General features: G+C 40.9%; 3 protein-coding genes across 4 annotated transcripts in view; 2 read left to right on the top strand and 1 right to left on the bottom strand.

The window, feature by feature from the left end:
* Positions 1-20: 20 nt before the first annotated feature.
* On the top strand, positions 21-9,973 carry TXNL4A (thioredoxin like 4A). The gene is given in 5 exon segments (XM_027721508.2): positions 21-56; positions 59-124; positions 315-488; positions 8,604-8,707; positions 9,408-9,973. Coding segments are annotated over 5 exon segments (552 nt in total). The 3' UTR covers positions 9,580-9,973.
* A 2,720-nt stretch (positions 9,974-12,693) lies between these two features.
* On the bottom strand, positions 12,694-15,276 carry HSBP1L1 (heat shock factor binding protein 1 like 1). Of its 2 annotated transcripts, XM_027721511.2 has the most exons (4): positions 15,113-15,270; positions 14,867-14,933; positions 13,858-13,955; positions 12,694-13,064 (listed from the first exon to the last, which is right to left on the bottom strand). In XM_027721511.2, exons 1-4 carry the CDS (start codon positions 15,161-15,163, stop codon positions 13,059-13,061), a joined length of 222 nt encoding a protein of 73 aa, XP_027577312.1. In that variant the 5' UTR covers positions 15,164-15,270; the 3' UTR covers positions 12,694-13,058. The 2 variants fall into 2 exon arrangements, with proteins under 2 accessions (XP_027577312.1, XP_027577310.2); XM_027721509.2 differs by having other exon boundaries at positions 12,694-13,955; positions 15,113-15,276.
* The window catches only part of SLC66A2 (solute carrier family 66 member 2), a 73,811-nt gene continuing 68,861 nt past the window's right edge, over positions 15,247-20,196 (top strand). Inside the window, exon 1 of the mRNA XM_027721502.2 lies at positions 15,247-15,383. The gene's annotated coding sequence lies outside the window, so the exon portion shown is untranslated. The remainder of the gene's footprint in view (positions 15,384-20,196) is intronic.

Genomic DNA, 20,196 nt, shown 5'->3' on the forward strand with positions numbered 1-20,196 from the left:
CCGGCGGGGCGGAAGCGCGTATGTGCCTGCGCCGTGCCCATCCTTCATTTCCGCTTCCCGTCCCGTCCCGACCCGTCCCGGCGCTTCCCGCCACCCGTATCTCCGAGGAAAGGTCGCCCGCGGGGTGCGCTGGGGCCGGGGCGCGGCGGGATGGATGGAGAGAAGGATGGGGCGGGGCGGGGGGACTCCTTGCTGCCGCGGGGCCCGGCGAGGTGGCGCCATGGGGGGTGTGGGGGTGGTCGGTCCGGGGGCTGTGGGTGCCGCGGGAACCAGGACGGGCTGTCAGCAGCCGGGGCATTCCTGTCGTCCCGCAGGCTCGCCATCCGCCCGCCAGGATGTCGTACATGCTGCCGCACTTGCACAACGGGTGGCAGGTGGACCAGGCCATCCTGTCGGAGGAGGACCGGGTCGTGGTCATCCGCTTCGGGCACGACTGGGACCCGACGTGCATGAAGATGGACGAGGTCCTATACAGCATCGCCGAGAAGGTAAACTGGAGCTTTCTGCGCCTTCTGCGTTCAGTGTTCCCCGTGGCTTGCTCGAAGCCCAGGGCAGATTGTATATAACTCGGGTTCTGGAAAGGTATTCTGGCTTTAGGAGGCAGTGGGAAAGCTGTTTGTTTTGCTTTCGTGAGTGTCTCCTAGAGTCACTGACTGACCTGATGTTTGCAGTATTTAATGGGGTGACAAGATTTCTGAAATCAAGATCGCTGCCTTTTAATAACCCATCATTGAATGAACGACAGCATTCAAGCAAGAACAGGTGCTCGATGGTAGGGCTGTGGCTCTAGGTAAGGCAGCGCTCTCACTTGCAATGAAAATATATAGCAGCTTCAGGTTTCCATTTGAATAACTTGGAAAGTTACTTTTATTTTGACTCTTAAAAATGGTGAGGTGCTAAACTGTACAGGATAGTATTGATTAATTTGTCAGTGTTATTATTCTGATTAATCTGTCAGTGATATTTGTGGAGACAGATAGCATTCCTCTTGAGTTGCATGGAGTGAATTAAATTTTAGAAGCCAAACTCTAAAGCTGTTTTCAGATGGAAACTGAATGCTTGCTGACAGCTGGTTGCTCACTTAAGAAAGATACTGAAGAAAAATTAGACTGTTAAAATACACAATCAGCTAGAAGTTACCTTTTCATATATTTGCTAAAGGTTTTGCATAGCGATAGATGTAGAAAATTGATAACTCTATAACTGAACCACATGAAAAAAAGGAGCAAAAAAATCTGAGCCATAAATGGTAACTTGGGTAGGAAAAGATGTCAGCTATCATAGAAATCATGGAATGGTTTGGGTTGGAAGAGACCTTAAAGATCTTGTTCCAACCTCCCTGCCCTGGGCAGGGACACCTTCCACTAGACCAGGTTGCTCAGGCCTCCATCCAACCTGGCCTTGAACACTTCTCGGCATGGGGCATCCACAACTTTGCTGCCTTCATATAAAATTCTAGGCATGCTGCATAGCTCGATAGGGTATTCTTTTTGTGGTGTACTCCACTGTCTTCTGATGTTATTTTTAAATAAATTAGCTTGTGTCTTGAAAATCCCCACAATGAAAGATCTATACCTCCAGCCATGTGTTAAGACATAATAGAATACACTAAGGAGTTGTGACATGTTTTGGTTTAGTTGTTTTGTGTTCAGTGTGGTGGGAGTGTTTTATGCTCAGATACTGTTAGTATGGACTTGTGGCAGGATGCTTGGCAATTTGGCAGACATGCTGGCAGTTAGGGGTGACTGGGGGAAGAAAGAACAATGTAACTTCTTATTTAAAAATCTCCCTCTGCAGAAATGGCAAATTAAAGGGGGAGATCCTTCCTCATCCTCTTGCTTACAAGCCATGTTTGGATCTCTGCTGTTTTAAAGAGTGAGTAAAAGTTCCAATTGTACAGGTGTTTATACTGGAGAATAATTCAGAATGTTAACGTGCTGTAATTGCAGTAGACATTCAAAGACAATGTAGTCATATTTTACATTTGTTACCATGGTGCATTATTCTTTTAGAGTGCAGCATATTTTTGGGTAGCAGTAATATTTATCTGTACTTTATGATAGGAAAACGGGAATCCTTTTGGGGAGGAGGAAACTAGAATGCTGTATGAAAATACACTGAAATGTACTCCACTTGCCGTTGACTGTTTTTCCCCCCAGTGTTACGTGAAAAAGAAGCAAGGTTTCACTGAATGTCAAAACAAACAGTAATTGTAAGATGTTAGATTTTTTGCCTTGTCAGGGTTTCAACCAAACATGTATGAATTGAGTTTCACAAGTTTCCTCTTGAACACCTTTTTTCAAAATATACTTTTTATTTCTTTAAAGGAAACTCACAATTATAAAAACCCATCCCCTGAAATAGAGGGCTTTGTTCGCTAAATTAATACCCCTTGTTTAAGTGATAAACCATGATTTATCTATGACTGAATACTGTAAATCAGATAACTGTTTTATTGGGTCAGTGTGGGTTTAGGGAGGATTGTTCAAATGTTGAGCATTTATTTAACCATAATCAGAAGTGTGAGAAGCTGTGGCTTTTCCTCAGACATTAATTGTGCCTCTGCATTTCTGCTAAGGTTACGTGGAAAGTGAGAGAGGAAAACAAAGTGGGGCAGGGAAAGAGGGAGCTATAAAAAAAGCGTATTGGTATTGTAGTTACTGGTGATTTTGTAATTAAAGTTGAGCAAGGCTAATCCATTTACTGATGTCTGTAGTTTTCAAAATTATTAGCTGTAAGTGTTGCTCTTGGCGGTATAATGTCTTTCTCTTTTCCCGTAGCAATTTATCACCTAAACTTACAGCATAATTAGCAAGAAAAAAAGATTCAATACAGACTTTTAAGTTTGTACTTACTCTGTTGAGTTCAGTAATGCTAGTCTGCTAGTTGCCTTCAACTTGAATGATATGTTGCAAAAGCTAGTCTCAGTTCCTGTATTTTTTTCCTGTAAGTTCCTTGTCCATAAAATATGTAAACAGAAAAAAACATTGTCTGGAAACTGGTTAGGAAAATGAAAAGATGGAATCTTGTTTCAGTTTTTCTGAGATATTTGCTGTATGCGGTTTGGGATGTAAGGTTTGCTTCGCAAGGGCAGCTTAAATCTTAACCAAAAAAAAAAAAAGAAGAGTATTACTTACCTCTGACAGAAATTTCAGACAACTTCATGATTTTTGCCGTTCATCCCAGTCATTAATCATTTCCATGTCAATCTCATCTTGTAGGAATGCATAAATTTTTTTTTAGAATGATATAATTATTGAAGAAAGTCAGGAGGGAGAACTTCAGAGGATAAATAATACTGGCATATGATTTTTCCTACATCAGTGTTTCCTGTATACCAGCAAAGTGTGTGGTCTTCAACAAGATAGGATACAGAATCTGTCCCTGATGTTAAAGGTCCTATAGATTCCTCTGCTGTATAGTCTTGAGCCATTCAGTTTAAATATTTAATAGTAGTCCCCAAGCAGATACAGTTCTGTGAAGTATTAAAATAGCCTGTAACTGTGGCTAGGCAATAATGTACTTTTGGGTTTTTTATATGTGTGTTGAGTAATGTCCCCAAGTTCCTCAAAATGATCACTGTGCTTCATGAGGATCAGCGCGGCCAAGTCAGATATGGCGATGCACTTTCTGAGCCCTTTCTAATAACCAATGATGTGAAACAACGTTGCGTTCTTGCACCAACCCTATTCACAATCTTCTTCAGTATGATGCTCCAAAGGGCCATGGCGGACCTCGATGAAGAAAACGTTGTCTACATTCGATATTGTACTGATGGAAGCCCATTCAACCTAAGGCGACTGAAAACTTTAAATCATCTTGTCCAGGAGCTGCTTTTTGCTGATGATGCCGCCCTCGTCGCCCACACAGAAGCAGCTCTGCAGTGTTTAACACCCTGCTTTGCAGATGCTGCTGAGCTTTTTGGACTGCAAGTCAGCTTGGAGAAGACAGAAGTTTTCTCCCAACCTGCACCTCAGGAAGTTTTCCATCATCCCCATATCATCATTGGCAAATCAGAGCTCAAGTCAGTCCAACAGTTTAATTATCTGGGAAGCATCATCTCCTCGGACGGTAAGATTGACAAAGAGATAGACAACAGGTTAGCAAAGGCTTATAGAGCTTTCAGAAAACTCCATAAAAGAGTTTGGTGTAATAAACACCTGAAGAAAACTACAAAGATTAGCGTTTATAGAGCCATAGTGCTGTCTGCTCTTTTATATGAGTCTGAATCATGGGTCATCTACTGCCACCACCCGCGTCTCCTAGAACGCTTCCATCAACGCTGCCTCCGTACAATCCTAAACATCCACTGGTCAGATTACGTGACTAACGCATCTGTTCTTGAACAGGCCGTGGTTATGAGTATTGAGGCCATGTTACTGAGAACACAGCTGCGATGGGCAGGACACGTCTCCAGGATGAAGGACCACCCCCTCCGTAAGATCTTGCTCTATGGTGAACTTGCCACCGGCTGCCGCAAGAGAGGAGCCCCAAAGAGAAGATACAAGGACTCCCTGAAACAACATCTCAGCCTTGGCCATATTGATCATCATAACTGGTCTACTCTGGCCTCAAATTGGGAGACATGGAGACATTATACGTAACGCTGCTGCTTCTTTTGAGAACGCACGCAGGATCACTCTTGAGGAGAAAAGACAACGCAGAAAGAACCATGTCTTGCCGATACCGCCTAAGGAGACTTTCTGCTGTGCCTTTTGCAACCGGACTTGTCTATCTCGCATTGGCCTTTTTAGCCACCAGTGCGTTTGCAGCAAGCATGGGTAGAGCCCTTCTTAAATCTTTATTCGTGAAGCCTAGCCATGACGATGAGTAATGTAGACTGATCTATGAAGCTACTGTAACTAGGGGGAGAAAAAACCCCAACCAGCAAAACTGAACCCCAACTCTTGAAAGGAAGTAATAAAATTTTGAATCTGTATTGCTCTTTGACTTAGTTTCCCACTCTGACTTAATTTCCTACTCTATCCTGTCCCCATGAACAGCAGCTACAATGGCCTGGAAAGAAAGAGTTTTGAATTGAAAAACAGATAAAGGAGGTCAGAGTGTCAGACGTAGTTAGTACCTGTCTCTTTTTTACTGCTGAAAATGCTTTTATTTTCAGGTGGTGGTGGTGGTGTCCAAAAGGAGGTCTCTCACTAGAGTTCTGGTTTTGTTTGTTTCAGAATGTAGCAGACTTAACTGTAAAAAATTTACTATATTTAGTGTATGTTATGAGGTTAAGTACTTTCAGAATAAAATTGTGTTATTACATGTTCAACTTCTAAAATACCACAAGGTTTTTTGCCTATTGTCTGTACAGTAAAATTTTGGTTTACATTAACAACCTCAGTGTAGTCTTCATTCTTACAACTGCAACTGCTTTTATTTATTGTGGTTTGCTTGCTCAGAGTTGTATTTAATTCTTGTTCTAAGGTCTCCATACCATATCCTCAGTCACAACATAAGTCAGAAAGAAAACTTGTTAGCAGCCACTGCCTTGACAGGACAGCAAAACATGTTCTGTATAGGAATGTAGTTTTTGAACTGACAACTCTGTCTGAGCAATGGATTCAAGTCCCAACAGGGAGTGGTTAACCTTGTTTGTCTCCACATGCTTAGTAGCTCAAGTATGGATCAACTCCTGCATCCATACCAGCCTGAATCCACAAATACTTCAATATCTTTTGCTTAAATTGAAGCCTAAGCTAAAGCTTTGTGAATTAGAGCTGGCTGTGTGTGAAGCCAGCTCAGATGCTGCTGTGTACTGCTCCTGTCTTGTCTCCAATATTGTGTCTGAGACAGTAAGCGCTGCTTCAGGCTGTAAAACTTGTCAGAAGTGTGCAGAGAGAGACATTTGAGTAATTCTGCAGGGCTTGTCTCGTGTTGAAATAAATGCCTCTTGGTGACAAGCTTGCCTAGTCTGGCATGGCCTCCAAATGGTAGATGCGGCCACTGCAGCGCTTCTGCATCACCTTCTCCATATTTAGCCTCTTGCCCATGTTTTTATCTACTTCCTTCTTAGGCCTGAATCCCAGCCACCTGCTACTACATGCACTGGAGTGCAAGGCCCATGTCATGAGCAACCTTGGCAGCCAGTGTCCAAACTCAACAAAACACGCCCTTATTCAATGGGCTTGCAAGTTAAGTCATTTTGGAGTGGTAATCTTGTCAGATTTGAAATTAAGAAAGCGAGTGGTAAAGAATGGAGCCACTTCTAAAGTTCAGAGTCCAGCTTTAAGGTCTGCTTTAGACTTCATACGAGCTTTTCAGCAGGCGACTGTCATCAGTTTCACTTCTATAAAAGTAGGTAGGAGAGAAGGAAGATTAAGTTAATGTCTTGGAGATTTGGATTATGGTGATAACTTGGACATAGCCTGTGCAAAGGTGATTTGAGTGAGCCAGTCCTTTTCAGTAGGATTTATATAATAACTTGTTTAAGACTTGGATAGTCTGTTTCTCTTATGAAATCTTAGGCTGTTGATGTTCACTGCTATTGACAAGCATTTCTGGTTCTCCAACAGCTCAACTAAATTAAATGTGTATAATATAAAACTAACTTTAAAGGTTCTTTGTTGCAGTACTATCTGGCGTACACAGTTCTTTGAAGTAAAATTTTGGTTTAACAGTGCTTTTGTAGCGGTAGTCTGGTGCAACATGTAAATCTCCTTGGACTAATCTTTCAGTGAACAAAACAGGTCTTAAGAATGTTTTGTTAATGCTGGATTTAACTAAAAAATATTTTCTAATCGCCAAATTAAATAATTTTTCAAAGATTGTTTGCTTTGTCAAAATTCCTGAATATGTTGTAGAAATTTCCCCTGTGGCAAAGATGTGGTGCTGATGCTAAAAATCCAGAAGTGTGGAAGAAGAAATGATAGGATAAAATGAAAACAGCTCTTCAGATGTTTTATTTTTTTAAAAAGTACCAAAAACCCCACAACTGCCTTTTGCCTGCTAAGGCGAACCAGGGAGTAACTTCAGTCACTTCTCTGAACATCCCACTAAGCTTCTTAGAAGCCTTTAATATAAAATTGAAACGGGCTTGAAGGATCCCTTCAGAAGGTTTGATGTTATGACTAACTTGAGTTTATAAGGCTTTACCTCTTGCCTTAGATTTAGAATGTGGCTTAAATGGATGTTTTCATTAGACTACTGACTGAACCTAGGACTACAACTGGCTCCATAAAAGCACAGTAAAAACTATTTAAATGCTGTTTCACTTCAGGAGAGATTTTACTTTCTTTGCTGGCAATACTTACTTACATCTTTGGAGTGTGATTATTGTTTATACTTTTGAAACCGTCTTGAAGTGGAAGTCCATAAAAATTTATTTACTATGTGCTTCTGTGTTTTTTTGCAAACAAACATCCCCATACTTCCTCAGGTAAAGTGCCTGCTAAGATGTCTAAGTACAGGGTACACAATGTATCATATTTTTCTCATACAATCTAATCCTGTTTTGTGAACTAAAACACTGTTATATCAAGCAGATATTGTACTCATCACTGCATTTCCAGACTTTTGATAGGAAAATGAACTGTCACAAACAGTAAGTTTGCCATAGATCTTAGACCATGTGTGTTTAACCCCAGCTTGGTAATTCTGTGTAGTCAAATGGGAAGGACCAAAATTGTGTTAGCATGTAATTAAGGATGGGGAGGCACAGTTGTGCAGTCAGGGTATAATGCATGAGATTTGATAATATACCTTACAGTTAAAGGTTTTTGTAATTTAGGTGACTGCTGACTTATAACTTAATGCGTATATGAGTGTATTAATTTCTGCTGTACATATATGAGCTAAGCTTAGAAACCAAAACTTCCCCTAATTCCACTTAAGGTTAAATATGCTACACCTAGGAAACAAAAATGTGATGTGGTTTTCTTGCAGGAATGAAGGCATTAACTATGGCATTAAAGGGGAGGGATTCTTGTGCATTTAACTGAGTAACTCTGCAAAATGAAAGCTGGTTTTGCCAGAATTGCCCAGAGAATAGCTTCTCATCAAGGTCTTTTTTTCATTAGCAATTACACTTTTAAGCTCCTGTTTTAGCTTTGCACCTCTCAAAAAAAGCTACCAGGTTTTTAATTAAATAATCAGTTTTATTTTAATTTAAATTTATTGAGTCTTGTTATATTTAACGAGTCTTGATGTTATAGAGGGGGAAAAATGCTTGGAGGGCAGGCACTAGGGCTTTGTACATCATTAATTTTCTGAAGTCTATAAGCAGCTGATAACAGAGGCAAAATGTGTCGGCTTGCACAAAGCAGTTATTCTATGTGTTTACAGCTGTGCACATCACTGTGAGGTCTCAGCTCTGTATAAAGGGCATTTGTTTCTCTGGATGTTGATTTAGCATAGTATCTTTCCACTTGATACTGGATGTGAAATGAGCATCTTGTCTATATTTAAAAATATTTCCCATGTTAATTGGTTGTAGTGGTTAAAAATAAAAGCAAGGCTGTTTATTGTCATTTTATGACTTAATAATTTAGAAAATTAACGTTACAATAACGAAAGCTTATGTGTTTAAATCGGTACTACCAATAATGAAAGGTTTGGTAATATATATTGCTTTTGTATTTCCTTTTTCTTCTGTTTAGGTTAAAAACTTTGCTGTTATTTATCTTGTGGATATCACTGAAGTACCAGACTTCAACAAGATGTACGAGTTGTACGATCCCTGTACTGTCATGTTTTTCTTCAGGTACACGATGGTTCTAGAATGTAACTAATTTTTGTTTGTCAAATACAGTATCTCAGTAAATAATTTCTAAATGTATATTAGCATACTGATGCTTATATTTTCATTGCTTTACAAAAGAGTCAACTGATTAAATAGGAAAATGGCTTGTTTTTCAATTAGCCTAGTAACAGTGGTTGATTAGAGTACAAATTAGTGATAAGTGATTAGTGAAAGCTGATTTTATTATCCATTGTTTTTAGTTTTAAATCTCAGAACACGTACAGAATGGTGTAGTAGTACGGCAGTCAAGCTTGTCACATTTGCTTTAAAGATAAATCCAAAGTATGAAGGTTTTTTTGAGCTAAGGCATCTACAGTGATGAGATAAAAACGTCCTACTGACAAGAGTAGAAGTCTCTCTGGAGATAGACAGTAGTGGGAAAGAAATATACAAACAATGAGGAATATGCTGAAGGATAATTGCACTGAGTAGCCATTTTTGCCGGCCTGATTGCCGTCCTTATTGTTGCTTTAGAAATTGGCAGTAAAATGTGAGCTTGACTGACAGGAGTGGATACTCTCTCTTGGATCCTTATTTTGAAAGCCTGTTTATGTTATAAAGGCTTCTTTTGAATCCTACAAAGCATTTTAGAGGCATATAAAGTTTATTTCTGAAATATAATGCCGTATTAACTTTGAGGTTTTTTTCTTTCTCTTTAAAGGAACAAACACATCATGATTGATTTAGGTACAGGTAATAACAACAAGATCAACTGGGCAATGGAAGATAAGCAAGAGATGATTGACATTATAGAAACTGTTTATAGAGGAGCCCGCAAAGGTCGAGGTTTGGTGGTATCGCCAAAAGATTATTCCACTAAATACAGATACTGACGTGTCTTTGGGCTGCCTTTTCTCTCAACTCTACATCCACTTGAATTTATTATTGCGTGTGTACATATATGTATATTAAAAAAAACAACCTACAAATCCTTGAACTTTGAGCATAATTTTAATTATTTAAAAGGTTTAAAATCTGTTTGAAAAGTAGAAGACTCAAAGCCTGTGACTGTCTTGACTGCAGTATTATTGTAGCTGAATTTTGGGGTTTTATTTTTTAAAGACTTTACTCTTTGTTGTCCTTTTGGTATTATGTATTTTTGTACACAGAAAGCCTGTTTGGAGAAAAACATTTTGACTGTTTTTGTCTGCTTTTGTTACAAAAATATCTGGGAAAACGATATTCTTTTTAAAAGAATAAAGTGAGAGTTCCACATATTCACTTTAATTTTTTTCAGCTAATTAAATTTGTGAATGAACACAGATGTAATTGGATGCAAATCCATTATGTTGGAAGATGAAGGCTTATCACTTTTCTCAGGATTTACTTGTGTAGAATATTAGCCTTATGTTTCCACTAAAAATGGGAATAAAACTCTAAGGTGCGTTGATTAATATTTAGCAAAGATCAGATAATTAATATTTGACAAAACTCAGAGAAAACATCTTCCATGACTTTGCACACAACCCTCTCCCCATCAGCTTAATTGACTTGTGGTGACAGACTCCTTTTACATGGTGGTTGTGCACACGGGAGGCAGTTTAAAGTACTCAGTAGATTCTACAGAGCCAAAGCATAATTGCTGTTCTGGAGCTGGCTGCACAGCCACCAGCTGAAGAAACCACGAGCCATGCTTTCTGTCACTTGATCTCCAGTTTGTCTAATGGTATACTAAAATGCATATATACTCGGGAGACTTGGACTGGATTCCACTGTGGCATGACTCTTGAAATTTCTGTTTGCATTTCTGCCAACTTCTGGAGTTGGCGTTCTGTGGGAGTTTGTTTTTTAACATGATACGTGCATATTTACAGGATTAATTAAAAAACAAACCAGCCTACGCAGAAATGAGATACCTGTACTTTTTGGTCCAGTTTGTCACAAGACAAAGCAGAATATGCTTTTTTACCGTCAAGCGTATTTTAGAGGATTTAGAATGAGTCACAGAAGTAAAACACAATTCCTGCTGGAGTTAATCTGGTTTACAGTTGTGGTGGGTTGCCCTTGGCTGGATGCCAGGTGCCCACTGAGCCACTCTATTGCTCCCCTTCTCAGCTGGACCGGGGAGAAAAAACAAGATGGAAAACAACTCATAAGTTGAGATAAGGCAGTTTAGTAAAGCAAAGGTGAAAGTTTGTGTGCACACGAGCCAAGAGGGAAAAAAAAATGTATTCTCTACTTCCCATTAGCAAGTATTCAGCCACCTTCTGGGAAGCAGGGCTTCAGCATGCGGAGGGGTTGCTCTGGAAGGCAATATTTGTAAAATAATGGATGCCCCCCCTTCTTCTTTTCCTTAGCCTTTATAACTGAGCTGATGTCATATGGTATAGAATATCCCTTTGGTTAGTGTGGGTCAGCTGGCCTACTTATGTTCCCTCCCAGGATCTTGCTCTCAATTGTGGAAAGAATGTTACAGTGCTGACCCTGTAACACCCACTGGTGTGTTACCAACACCTTTCTGGCTACCATTGCAAAACACAGCACTGTGAGGGCTGCTATGGGGAAATGAACTCTATCTCAGCTAGACCCAATACAACAGTGGTAATTCTGCAATCATTTATGTTGGCAGGGACCACCAAACTCGAGTCATAGTAGGTCCCACTTGCTTAGGTTGCCCAGAACTGTGTCCAGTGTTAAGTATTTTGTTTGAACTAAATGGTCTTGAAGGTCTCTTCCAACCCTGATGGTTCTGTGATCTTTTAAGGATGGAGATTCCTCAGCCTTTCTGGAAGGCCTATTCTGCTGCCAGTGCACCTTCCTAGTAGAAAAACGTTCCTTGTATCTAGCTGGAATTTTCTGTGTTTCAGCTTGTCTCAGATTACTCTCTGGTGTGAAACACCTCAAAGAGTCCTCTAAGTTTTCCCCGTGCTTTATTAGGGGGTAGTTGTTGGCAGCAGGAAACCGTAGTTTTTTCAAAAGGCTGAACTAACAGAATTCCAGAATTCTCTCAAACTCTTGTATGCTTTGTACTCCACGGTATCTTGGTGGCTTTCTTTTGTAACTCCCTCACAATAGATACCTTGACCTGGTGAGCCCCCAAATTGACACAATGCTCTAGGTGTGGTCTCAAGGCAACTGAACGAGGGGAAGGACCTGCTGGTTCATCTTATGCTAATGCTGACCAGCAAGTGGCTGCAGCCTTTGCTGCCAGGGCACCCTGCTGACTCAGTCACCCCCCAGACCCCACTCCTTTCCTGCAAAGCAGTGTGCCAGCCAGCCCCTCACAACTGCTGTGTCCCAGAGCCCAGCTTAGCACATGCCTTTGAACGTCATGAGGTTCCTGATGGCTTATTTCTCCAGCCTGTCCTCCAGCACATCAGCCCCAGTGTGACAATACTTGCAAGTCTACACTGACTAAAGCATTGATTGGAATGATTTCTTGATATTAATGAAGACTCTAATAGATGCATTTATTCCCCATTAGATATTCACCTGGCAATGCTTCAGTTTCTGCATTTATGGTAAAAGGTTCCCACTGCCTTTCAAGCTAAATCTTTCCTGCAGAGTGCCAATGTTTTGGCATTGGCATTAATGCAGATGTCCTATTTTCTCTGACTCTACCACATTGTGTTCAGGAATTATCTGACAACTAGAATTCCTCATTACCTCAAAGTTTATAAAATAAACTCTTTCATTAAAACAGCTGACATTAAAGCACTGAAATTGGCACAATCCGCATACCTGGGTGATGTTATCTGCATCGGTGTGTGGCTTTGGGTGGGCTTGTGAAAAGAGTAACAACTGAGCATCTGTACTCTGTGCAAATACTGCCATTTCTTTTAGTGCAGAATGGTTTATATTCATTTGACCTCTGAGGCACCTTTGTAGTAACATCAAATAAGGTGCATTTTGTGATGTAAAACATTTAAAGAAGCAAGAAGATGGCACATGCAAATAAAAATTTTTGTCCTAGAAGGATCTTGTTATTCTGGAACATTACAGGTAAAAAGGCAACAAAGAAAACTTATTATTTTAATATTATTAAAATAAATTAAATACATTTTCATAGATTACAAAAATTTGTGATTGGATAAATTTAGTTCTTTATCCAAAATAGTGGGTTTGCCTTCTCTGAAACTAACAGTTCTTTTTCAGCTCCAGGAAATACAGTGCCACATTTAGATAAGTAAACCCATCATTCTACTTTTTTTTCTGGGGCAATAGTTTAAAAAAAAAAAAGAGATTCTGTCATGACATGATGCAAACATGTTTGTTGTCTCTTTACATTTTTTGTCAATGTGACACTGACTGTAAACTCCTGGAGTCAATGCAGTGCTGTTCTGCCTTTGTGTTTCTTGAACACATCCTTCTTTCAATGCTGCAAAGAAACAGTGAGTAAGTAGGTTATTTAATTATTCATGAATGTGATTCAGCATGAAAATATGGAGATCTCTTACAGTTAAATACAACTTTGTAGATTGTCTTTCTGTGTTTCTGAAAATTATTTCATAGCTTATCACAAAAAAGGCATCACAATGAATAGAGGCCGAAATTACTTCAGAATATTTCCAGACGTTTCTGTCTTTCACTGGGTAAGCAGTCTCAATCACAAGAATAATTGATGTGTCTCAATTTGAATCAGGAAAGTGTGCAACAACAGGAAGACAACATCACCTGCATCCACAGAACAGGGAAGCAAGGCCGTCTCATAAATACTAAGAGTGCATGTAAGAGGTGTGCTCTGAGCCATGCTGGGAAGCTGAAGCAGGTTTAAAAGCACATGTACATAAATTTATACCAGTGGGAATCCTCAGTCAGCTAGGTTAGCATACCTGAGGGACAGGAATGGTGGGCAGGAGCACTTTAAGCCACATACATTTCCTTACAAATGTACAGCCTCAATTTACATACTTGGGATTAGTTTGCACTACCCCCCTCATACATGGCACTCAGCTGAAAGAGACGCAGCAAGATGCGGCTTTTCTTTTGTAAAACTGGTAGCATTCTTTGGCTCTTGGCAAACAGAAATCCAAGATAATTTTAAATATGTTTTTAAAAAGTACACTTTTGAATATGTAAATATGCAAACGTTATTTTCATGCTAATTCTTGCCCATCATTCAAAATTATAAAATATATAAAATACATAAACACTTAATTAAGTTTCTTTACTCTCAAGTCTTCATCAGTGTTCTCTTCTATCCCAGCCTCTGTCATCAGGTCAGCAACACGCTTCTCAAGGTCATTGATGCGCTCACCCATTTCTTCCAGTAAAAAGTTAAAGATAACTTATTTATAAATAAGAATTCTATAATTTTACAGGGTTTTTTTCTGTAAGAAAAACAAGCACCTTTTTTTCAGATGTCTCAGCATCTTACTTATCCACGTTTAATGCCCGATGAACTATGCTCAAGATTGTATTGTTACAAGACAATACCACTTTCTTGCAACAGACAAGCACTCAAGTTCTTAATACCAAAAGCCTTTGTGTATATCCAGGAGTGGAGTATTTTCTGTCTAAAAGATTGTTTTCTTTCTGAGGAACTATTTTAGGTGATACCATACTGTCAACCTACACAATCAGAATACGAGTGCTGCTAAAACATTATTTTTCTCTTACACTAAAGCAGCTGCTTCCTGAAATGCCGAGTTTCAGGAAAAAATGTAATAAATGTGCAGTTTCAGAAAGCAGAGATAGTTTCTGTAAGTATATCAAATGAAAAAGCGCAGAGCCCCTTCAGGTCTTAATTTCTCTTTTTGAGGGCTCACCTTGCAACACTCAGGAGGCCAACAGCTGTTTTCAAACCAACACCACATGGCTAATTTGAGTTGCATTTTTGAAGATGGTTGTGGGTTTTTTTAATGTACCTTCAGAATCTTTACATATAATTTGATGCTTATTTGAAACAACTGCCGCACAGAGACTACTTCGCTACTTCTAGTAAAACCTTTTTTGGGATTTCTTTCTTTAGAAAAGGGATAAATAAATGGGCTTGGGGGGGCAATTCAGCTGTTTTTACATCATAGGTGTTTAGCAACGTCAATCATTACACGTTAATTTGATGTTTAGGAAAGAAGCCCATCCCGATGTTAGAAGCAAAGCTCGCCCCATACGGGACCCCAGCCGCAGGAGCCGCAGTCTTTCCGGCGGTGCAACTACACCGCGTTCCAAAGAGGATATTTCTCAGCGTTAACTTTTCCGTCAGAGCCTGAAAATTCTCCTGCAGCCGACACAGCAGATTTTCCGCCTGCAGGGGGGTGGGTGTGTGGAAATTAAGACAGCGAAGGGAGAAGGGGGGGGCCCGCCCGGCTGCCCGCCCCTCCCGCCCGGCCGTACGAGCAGACCCATGGCCAGGCCGCGACCCCCAGCCAGGGCAGCCCCAGCTCGGCCCCGCTCCCCACCAGAGCCAGAGCCGGCCCCGCTCACCAGCTGCGGCAGGTCTCCGGCTCTCCGCGGGTCGGCGGCCTCCGCCGCCATCGCCTCCGCCCCCGGCTCCGGGCCGCGACCCTCGTCCCGCCTCCCCGGGCGCGGTGGGACAGGACGGGGCGGGCAGCGAGCGCTCGGTCCCGCCCGACGCCGCCTCACGGGAAAGGCGGGCGGGGAGAGCCCCGCGGAGCTTCGGGGAGAGCTGGGGAATCCTTAAATAACCGTTCCTGTATTTGCCGAAGAGATCGGAATTCCGCACGGCAATAACCAAGTAAGGATGCCGAGGTTTAATCTGCAGAGGCCTTATGGTTTCATAGGTCTAGTGGTTTTTTTTTTGTTTGTTGGTTGGTTTTTTCTAATAAGGTTTGTTTCCTTTCCCCCGTGTAACTAGTCTTGTAATACGGAGTAAATACGGTAAAAATACCGTGGTGGTTGAAGTTCTTTGAAGTTCCTCCAATGTCGAAGGAGTAAACACCGAAGGCATCGGCAAGAATCCACCTCTTACAGCATGTAGGTCATCCCTGCACTTTTGGGCTGCACAGCATAAAAATCTCCTGGTGCATCTATTGCAGAGGTGTATTGTTGTTTATGCAGATGACCTGAGTGCTGGAACTGTTGCCTGATGTAAATTAAGAGGTTTTCAATTTACTGTGCCTATATGGTTAGGAGCATATCACTGTTGGGCAATAGATTTCCTTAGTCGATTACTTTATAGGTATGCCAAACATGCGCCTTCATCCACAAAAATCTTCTGAGTTAGGAGTGACCTCAGTTGCTGGAAAGATTATCTCCTGTAAGCCTACCACTTAGAATCTTTCTTCATAAACTTAATTATTTTCCTTCTTGAACTTCCCCACCTCATTTGGGAGAGTGTGTTAAATTCTGGCATCAAAGCCAACCTCCGCATTGCTGTGTGCTTCCCATAATTGTGGCTTCTCCTCTCTACACCCTTACCTTTCCACTCTTGCAGGTTCTCCTCTTTGCCTTGTTGTAGAAAGAAAAATCAAGCAAGTTTTGCAGAGCTTGAGTGCTCTAGCAGCATTACTGCTCTAGGAAACTTCTTGATAAAACAATTTGAACAATATCATGCATATAGATATGCTTTGCTTTTGTATGTAGCCACTAGCTGAAACCAGATAGGTTTTTTGTTCTGTTGCATAAGTAATGAGAAACAGTTGTTGTTTCTTACCTGTTTATTCGTTGCTAATTTTCTTTCCCTTAGGGTTAGGTAGTAGTTGTACTATTTTTGCATTTCTGTTTCTGATAACAGCCATAGTCTTCCTGGTTTTCCCTCCTTCCAGAACAGCTACAAAAGCTTTCCTCTTAGGTGGCAGTATATTCCCCCAGAGGCAGTCGAAGAGGCTCTACCTGCTTGTGTCCAGTTATCTTGAACAAAGCCATAGAGTCCCATTTGCAGTGAAGAGCTAGCCGGGATAAAGAGCCAGCTGGAAATGCAAAGGAGCAAGTGTTATACATCCAACCAATTTGGAGGAATTCCACTAAATCCTTGTGGGGCCACATTTTAGCAATGGCCAGGTTATAGTTCAACTGAAAACAAACATGATTTTATAAAGGCTTTCGGTAACTAGCTTTTTGTTTTTGTGAGGCAGGTCAGTGGAGTCAGAACAAAAAAAAATATAGTATCCCGGTGGCACAGCAATGGAGGATGGGCAATTAAAAGTGTTAAAAGAGACTGAAGGAAATATTTCACCATGCATTTCCTTTTCCAAAGGTCTGGTTCGTTTACTTTGTGGGCTTGGTGGCTGATTTGAATATCCCTCCTACTTCAGATCTTGAGCTGAATTAGGCCAATACTGCACAGCTGGGTTTATGAAATAAAAATGGAAGTGTCTGTAAAGCTAAAAATGGTTGTGGAAAAGTTCTAAAGTTCAGAAAGCTTAAGAATAGAGGAGACAAACGGCAGGGCCAAACAGACTGCTTAACAATGAATTTACTTACAGTAGAATTAGCTTGCTTGCTTTTGCTCTGCTGTACTCTTGTCTCTCCCTCCTCAGAGGGCTTGGTAGTTCAGAGTTGGGCTGTTGCATACATTTCCAGGGTTTGAAATCTGGAAATGTAAGATGAGCCATATTTTAAAAGCAGTAGTCCGTGTTAGACGTGCACCCATGGACTAAGGGAAGCTGCGCAAAAACTTTTTGTTTCAAAAGCAAAGGGTTAGCTGAGAACCAGTCAGCCACCAATACTACCAGTGCTCACAAGAGTATGTACTGCAATTAGTAAAGAATACTTAATTTACTAAAAGCATAACAACAAGCTCATTTTGGCAATGAATACAAAAACAGGTATTGAGGGGGTTTGAGAAAGGAGCAGAAGAGATTTGACAACAGAAATTCTTTTTCCATGCCTAAATATGCTCTGTGCTACTTTCTTTCAGTAAAAACCTTAGACTTTAGTAGCTTTCAGTTTAAATATGTCTTCTTGGTATGAAGCACATGAAGTAAAAATAAAAAATAAGGTGACCTAGAGGCTGTGGTGCCATCTGCTTCCACCCTATTTCAGAATCGCAGGCCTGTGCTGTGAACTCTTTACAGTGTGCATTGAAATGGTATCCAAAGTATGTTTCTCGTGCTCTTTCCTAGGGAAATTCCAGTCCCTCCACTGCTGGAACGAGAAGTCAGGGTAGCAGGATGGGAAATAAAAGCATGTGTAAACATTTATAGTCCTAAGCTCCAAGTTCAATGCCACTACTATATGATGCCAGCTGTAAAAGCCTGTGGTGTGGAGCGATAAAGGAATTGTTTTGTATAAATGCATTGCTCTTGTTGTTTGGATGTTACATAAAATCCCTCCCCCTTCTCTTTTCTTACAAATTAGTTTTTATACACCGGGGTCAGGAATCCTCTGGTCATATACTCCAAGCATGACTGGCTAAGGGTTGCTTTGAAATGGAGGTGAAGACAGAGAGAGGATGTCTCAAAGAGAAGCCTAATTTTACATGTGTGTTAAGAAAGGAAACAGGAAATTTAGTCCTGCAATGAGACAAGAAGGGAAGTGTTCATGGATCATGATGGTAGCTTGTTTAGCTATAGATCAGAAGGCACTGCAAATTTTGGGAGTTTGCTTTTTTTTGATTCCTGGCAGGGGCGTGGTCAGTTGTAAAAGTTTCCTCTGCAGAGAAAAGGGCTAGGTACAAGCTAGTTCTTGCACCACAGTCACGGTGTTTCTGCTAACAAATTGTAGGGCTGATCTTTGAGTCATCACTCTTGGGTAGCTTCTCTTGTGTCACTTCACAGTTGTGATTCAGAGGGACACAATGTGCAACAAAAAACGTCTGGCTTTGCTAGGTCATCAGTTTTTATATTCTGAAATCCCAAATGGTGCTGATAGTTCTTACAGTAAACTACTAACATTTACCTGATCTCTTGAGTCAGTATGATGCACTTCACTGGAAGCTTGTTCCACTGGAATACTTCCTGGTGAAGACACCACTTTTCTTTCATATGGTAACATCAGTAGAAGCAACAAGTTGTTGTTATTTAAAAGCGTGGAAAGATGTGCTGAGTGAAGTGCAAATGCCTCAGGCAGAGGAAAAGGCATTCGGGTCAGTGGTGTCAGACAGCTCTGGTGCTCCTTTGAAAGACAAGACATTTGGGATGAATATTAAAAGCTTGGATGTTTGCTCAGGGTTCAAATTTCAGGTTCTGTATCTTTGAAGAGAAAAGGGTAATTCCAGCAGTTGAGAAACCTGATCCCTGATGGAGGTGTTCTGCTCTTAACAAAAGTGTTCAGTTTTTGGACTGCCGCTCACAAATCCCCTTACTGTGAAATTTTTCAGTCAGCCCTTTTCTGCAAGTTTCTCCTGAAAACTGGCAAGGTTAAGGATAATCTTTATCAGAAGTCCAGTGTGTACTATGGGCATCATGTAGCTGTAACAGAAAACAGGGTAGAGTTTTCCCTATTAAGTGAGGAGAGGAGCAGCAGAAAGGTGACTACAGAGACTGGTTTTGTGTAATTCTTGGCTGTGTGAAATCACTTGCCTAGCTGCTGTTGTTGTTGACTGAATTATTAGGTGGTTGTGATAAATAAATAATTGTGATTCATGAAACAAATGGGTGATTACATCAAAATAAAACAAACGGATTGTAAAACTTAATTACACCCCCATAAAGAAATAAAACAGACCTTTACAAGGTCAAGGGGCCCTAAAACCTCCCTACTATCCTAAGAATAAAATATGGTAGAACTTTAAATCTTTTAGGCGCCTGTTGGTCCAAGAATGCATGAATTAGGACCAGTTGTAGAGATAACCATTTAGCTTTAGCTGTAAGAAAACCCATATATTAAATGCTTAGCAAAAAACCTGTAAAATGTATATGTATATGATATAATTAATATGCATGAGGTAGCTAAGATAAATGCCAAATGTACACTGTAGTGTGTGTGCAGATTTGGGAAATTTGTCCCCATTTCTGTCACCCAGCCGGCTGCTTGCTTTTACCATATAATAAACTCCTATTCAAAAACTTATAGAAACAAGACTTTGTTTATCACAGTGGTGATACAGAAATCTCCAGCTATGTTTCCCAGATGTGGCTGGTAAGAGATGATGCTTCTCATGCTGCTTTCTGCTCCAGCCTTGTTCCGTTGTCTTTGGACAGTGAGGGAGGAGGAGCATTCACCAAGCAGTTCATCTCCTGAAAGGCTGCAGGGGGGAGCTGGGGGTGTTTGTCCCTGGTGGAAAAGGGAGTGGGGGTCTGTTTCTCTGGTCTAGTGGCCCACTGCTGGCATTGTGGACGCTGCATCTGGAGCCTGTGTTCAAATCAGCCTGCGGCCTTGCTCCTTACATGTGCACACAGGAGCCTTTTTGAAGAAAATGCAGTGTGTTACAGGCAGGGCTCCACCGTGAGGGCAAAAGGAGGCAGCCTCAGCAACACAAGGACAGTGAGCTGACCTCAGGTGTTCAGATCCCACAGCCTGGTGTGGCTCTCTTCCAGGTACAGAATGTGTGTTTTGTGCACAGAGATTAAACATGGCACGTGGTGGAGTATGTGATGGAGTGTTTTTCAAAAATATTTTGTAAAAAGAACCTCTGTTGAAGAGGGCAAAGGTGGGAGTGTGGATCA

This window comes from Pipra filicauda, unplaced genomic scaffold, assembly GCF_003945595.2.
Source record: "Pipra filicauda isolate LSUMZ 115617 unplaced genomic scaffold, ASM394559v2 scaffold155_size1731166_pilon, whole genome shotgun sequence".
NCBI lineage: Eukaryota > Metazoa > Chordata > Aves > Passeriformes > Pipridae > Pipra > Pipra filicauda.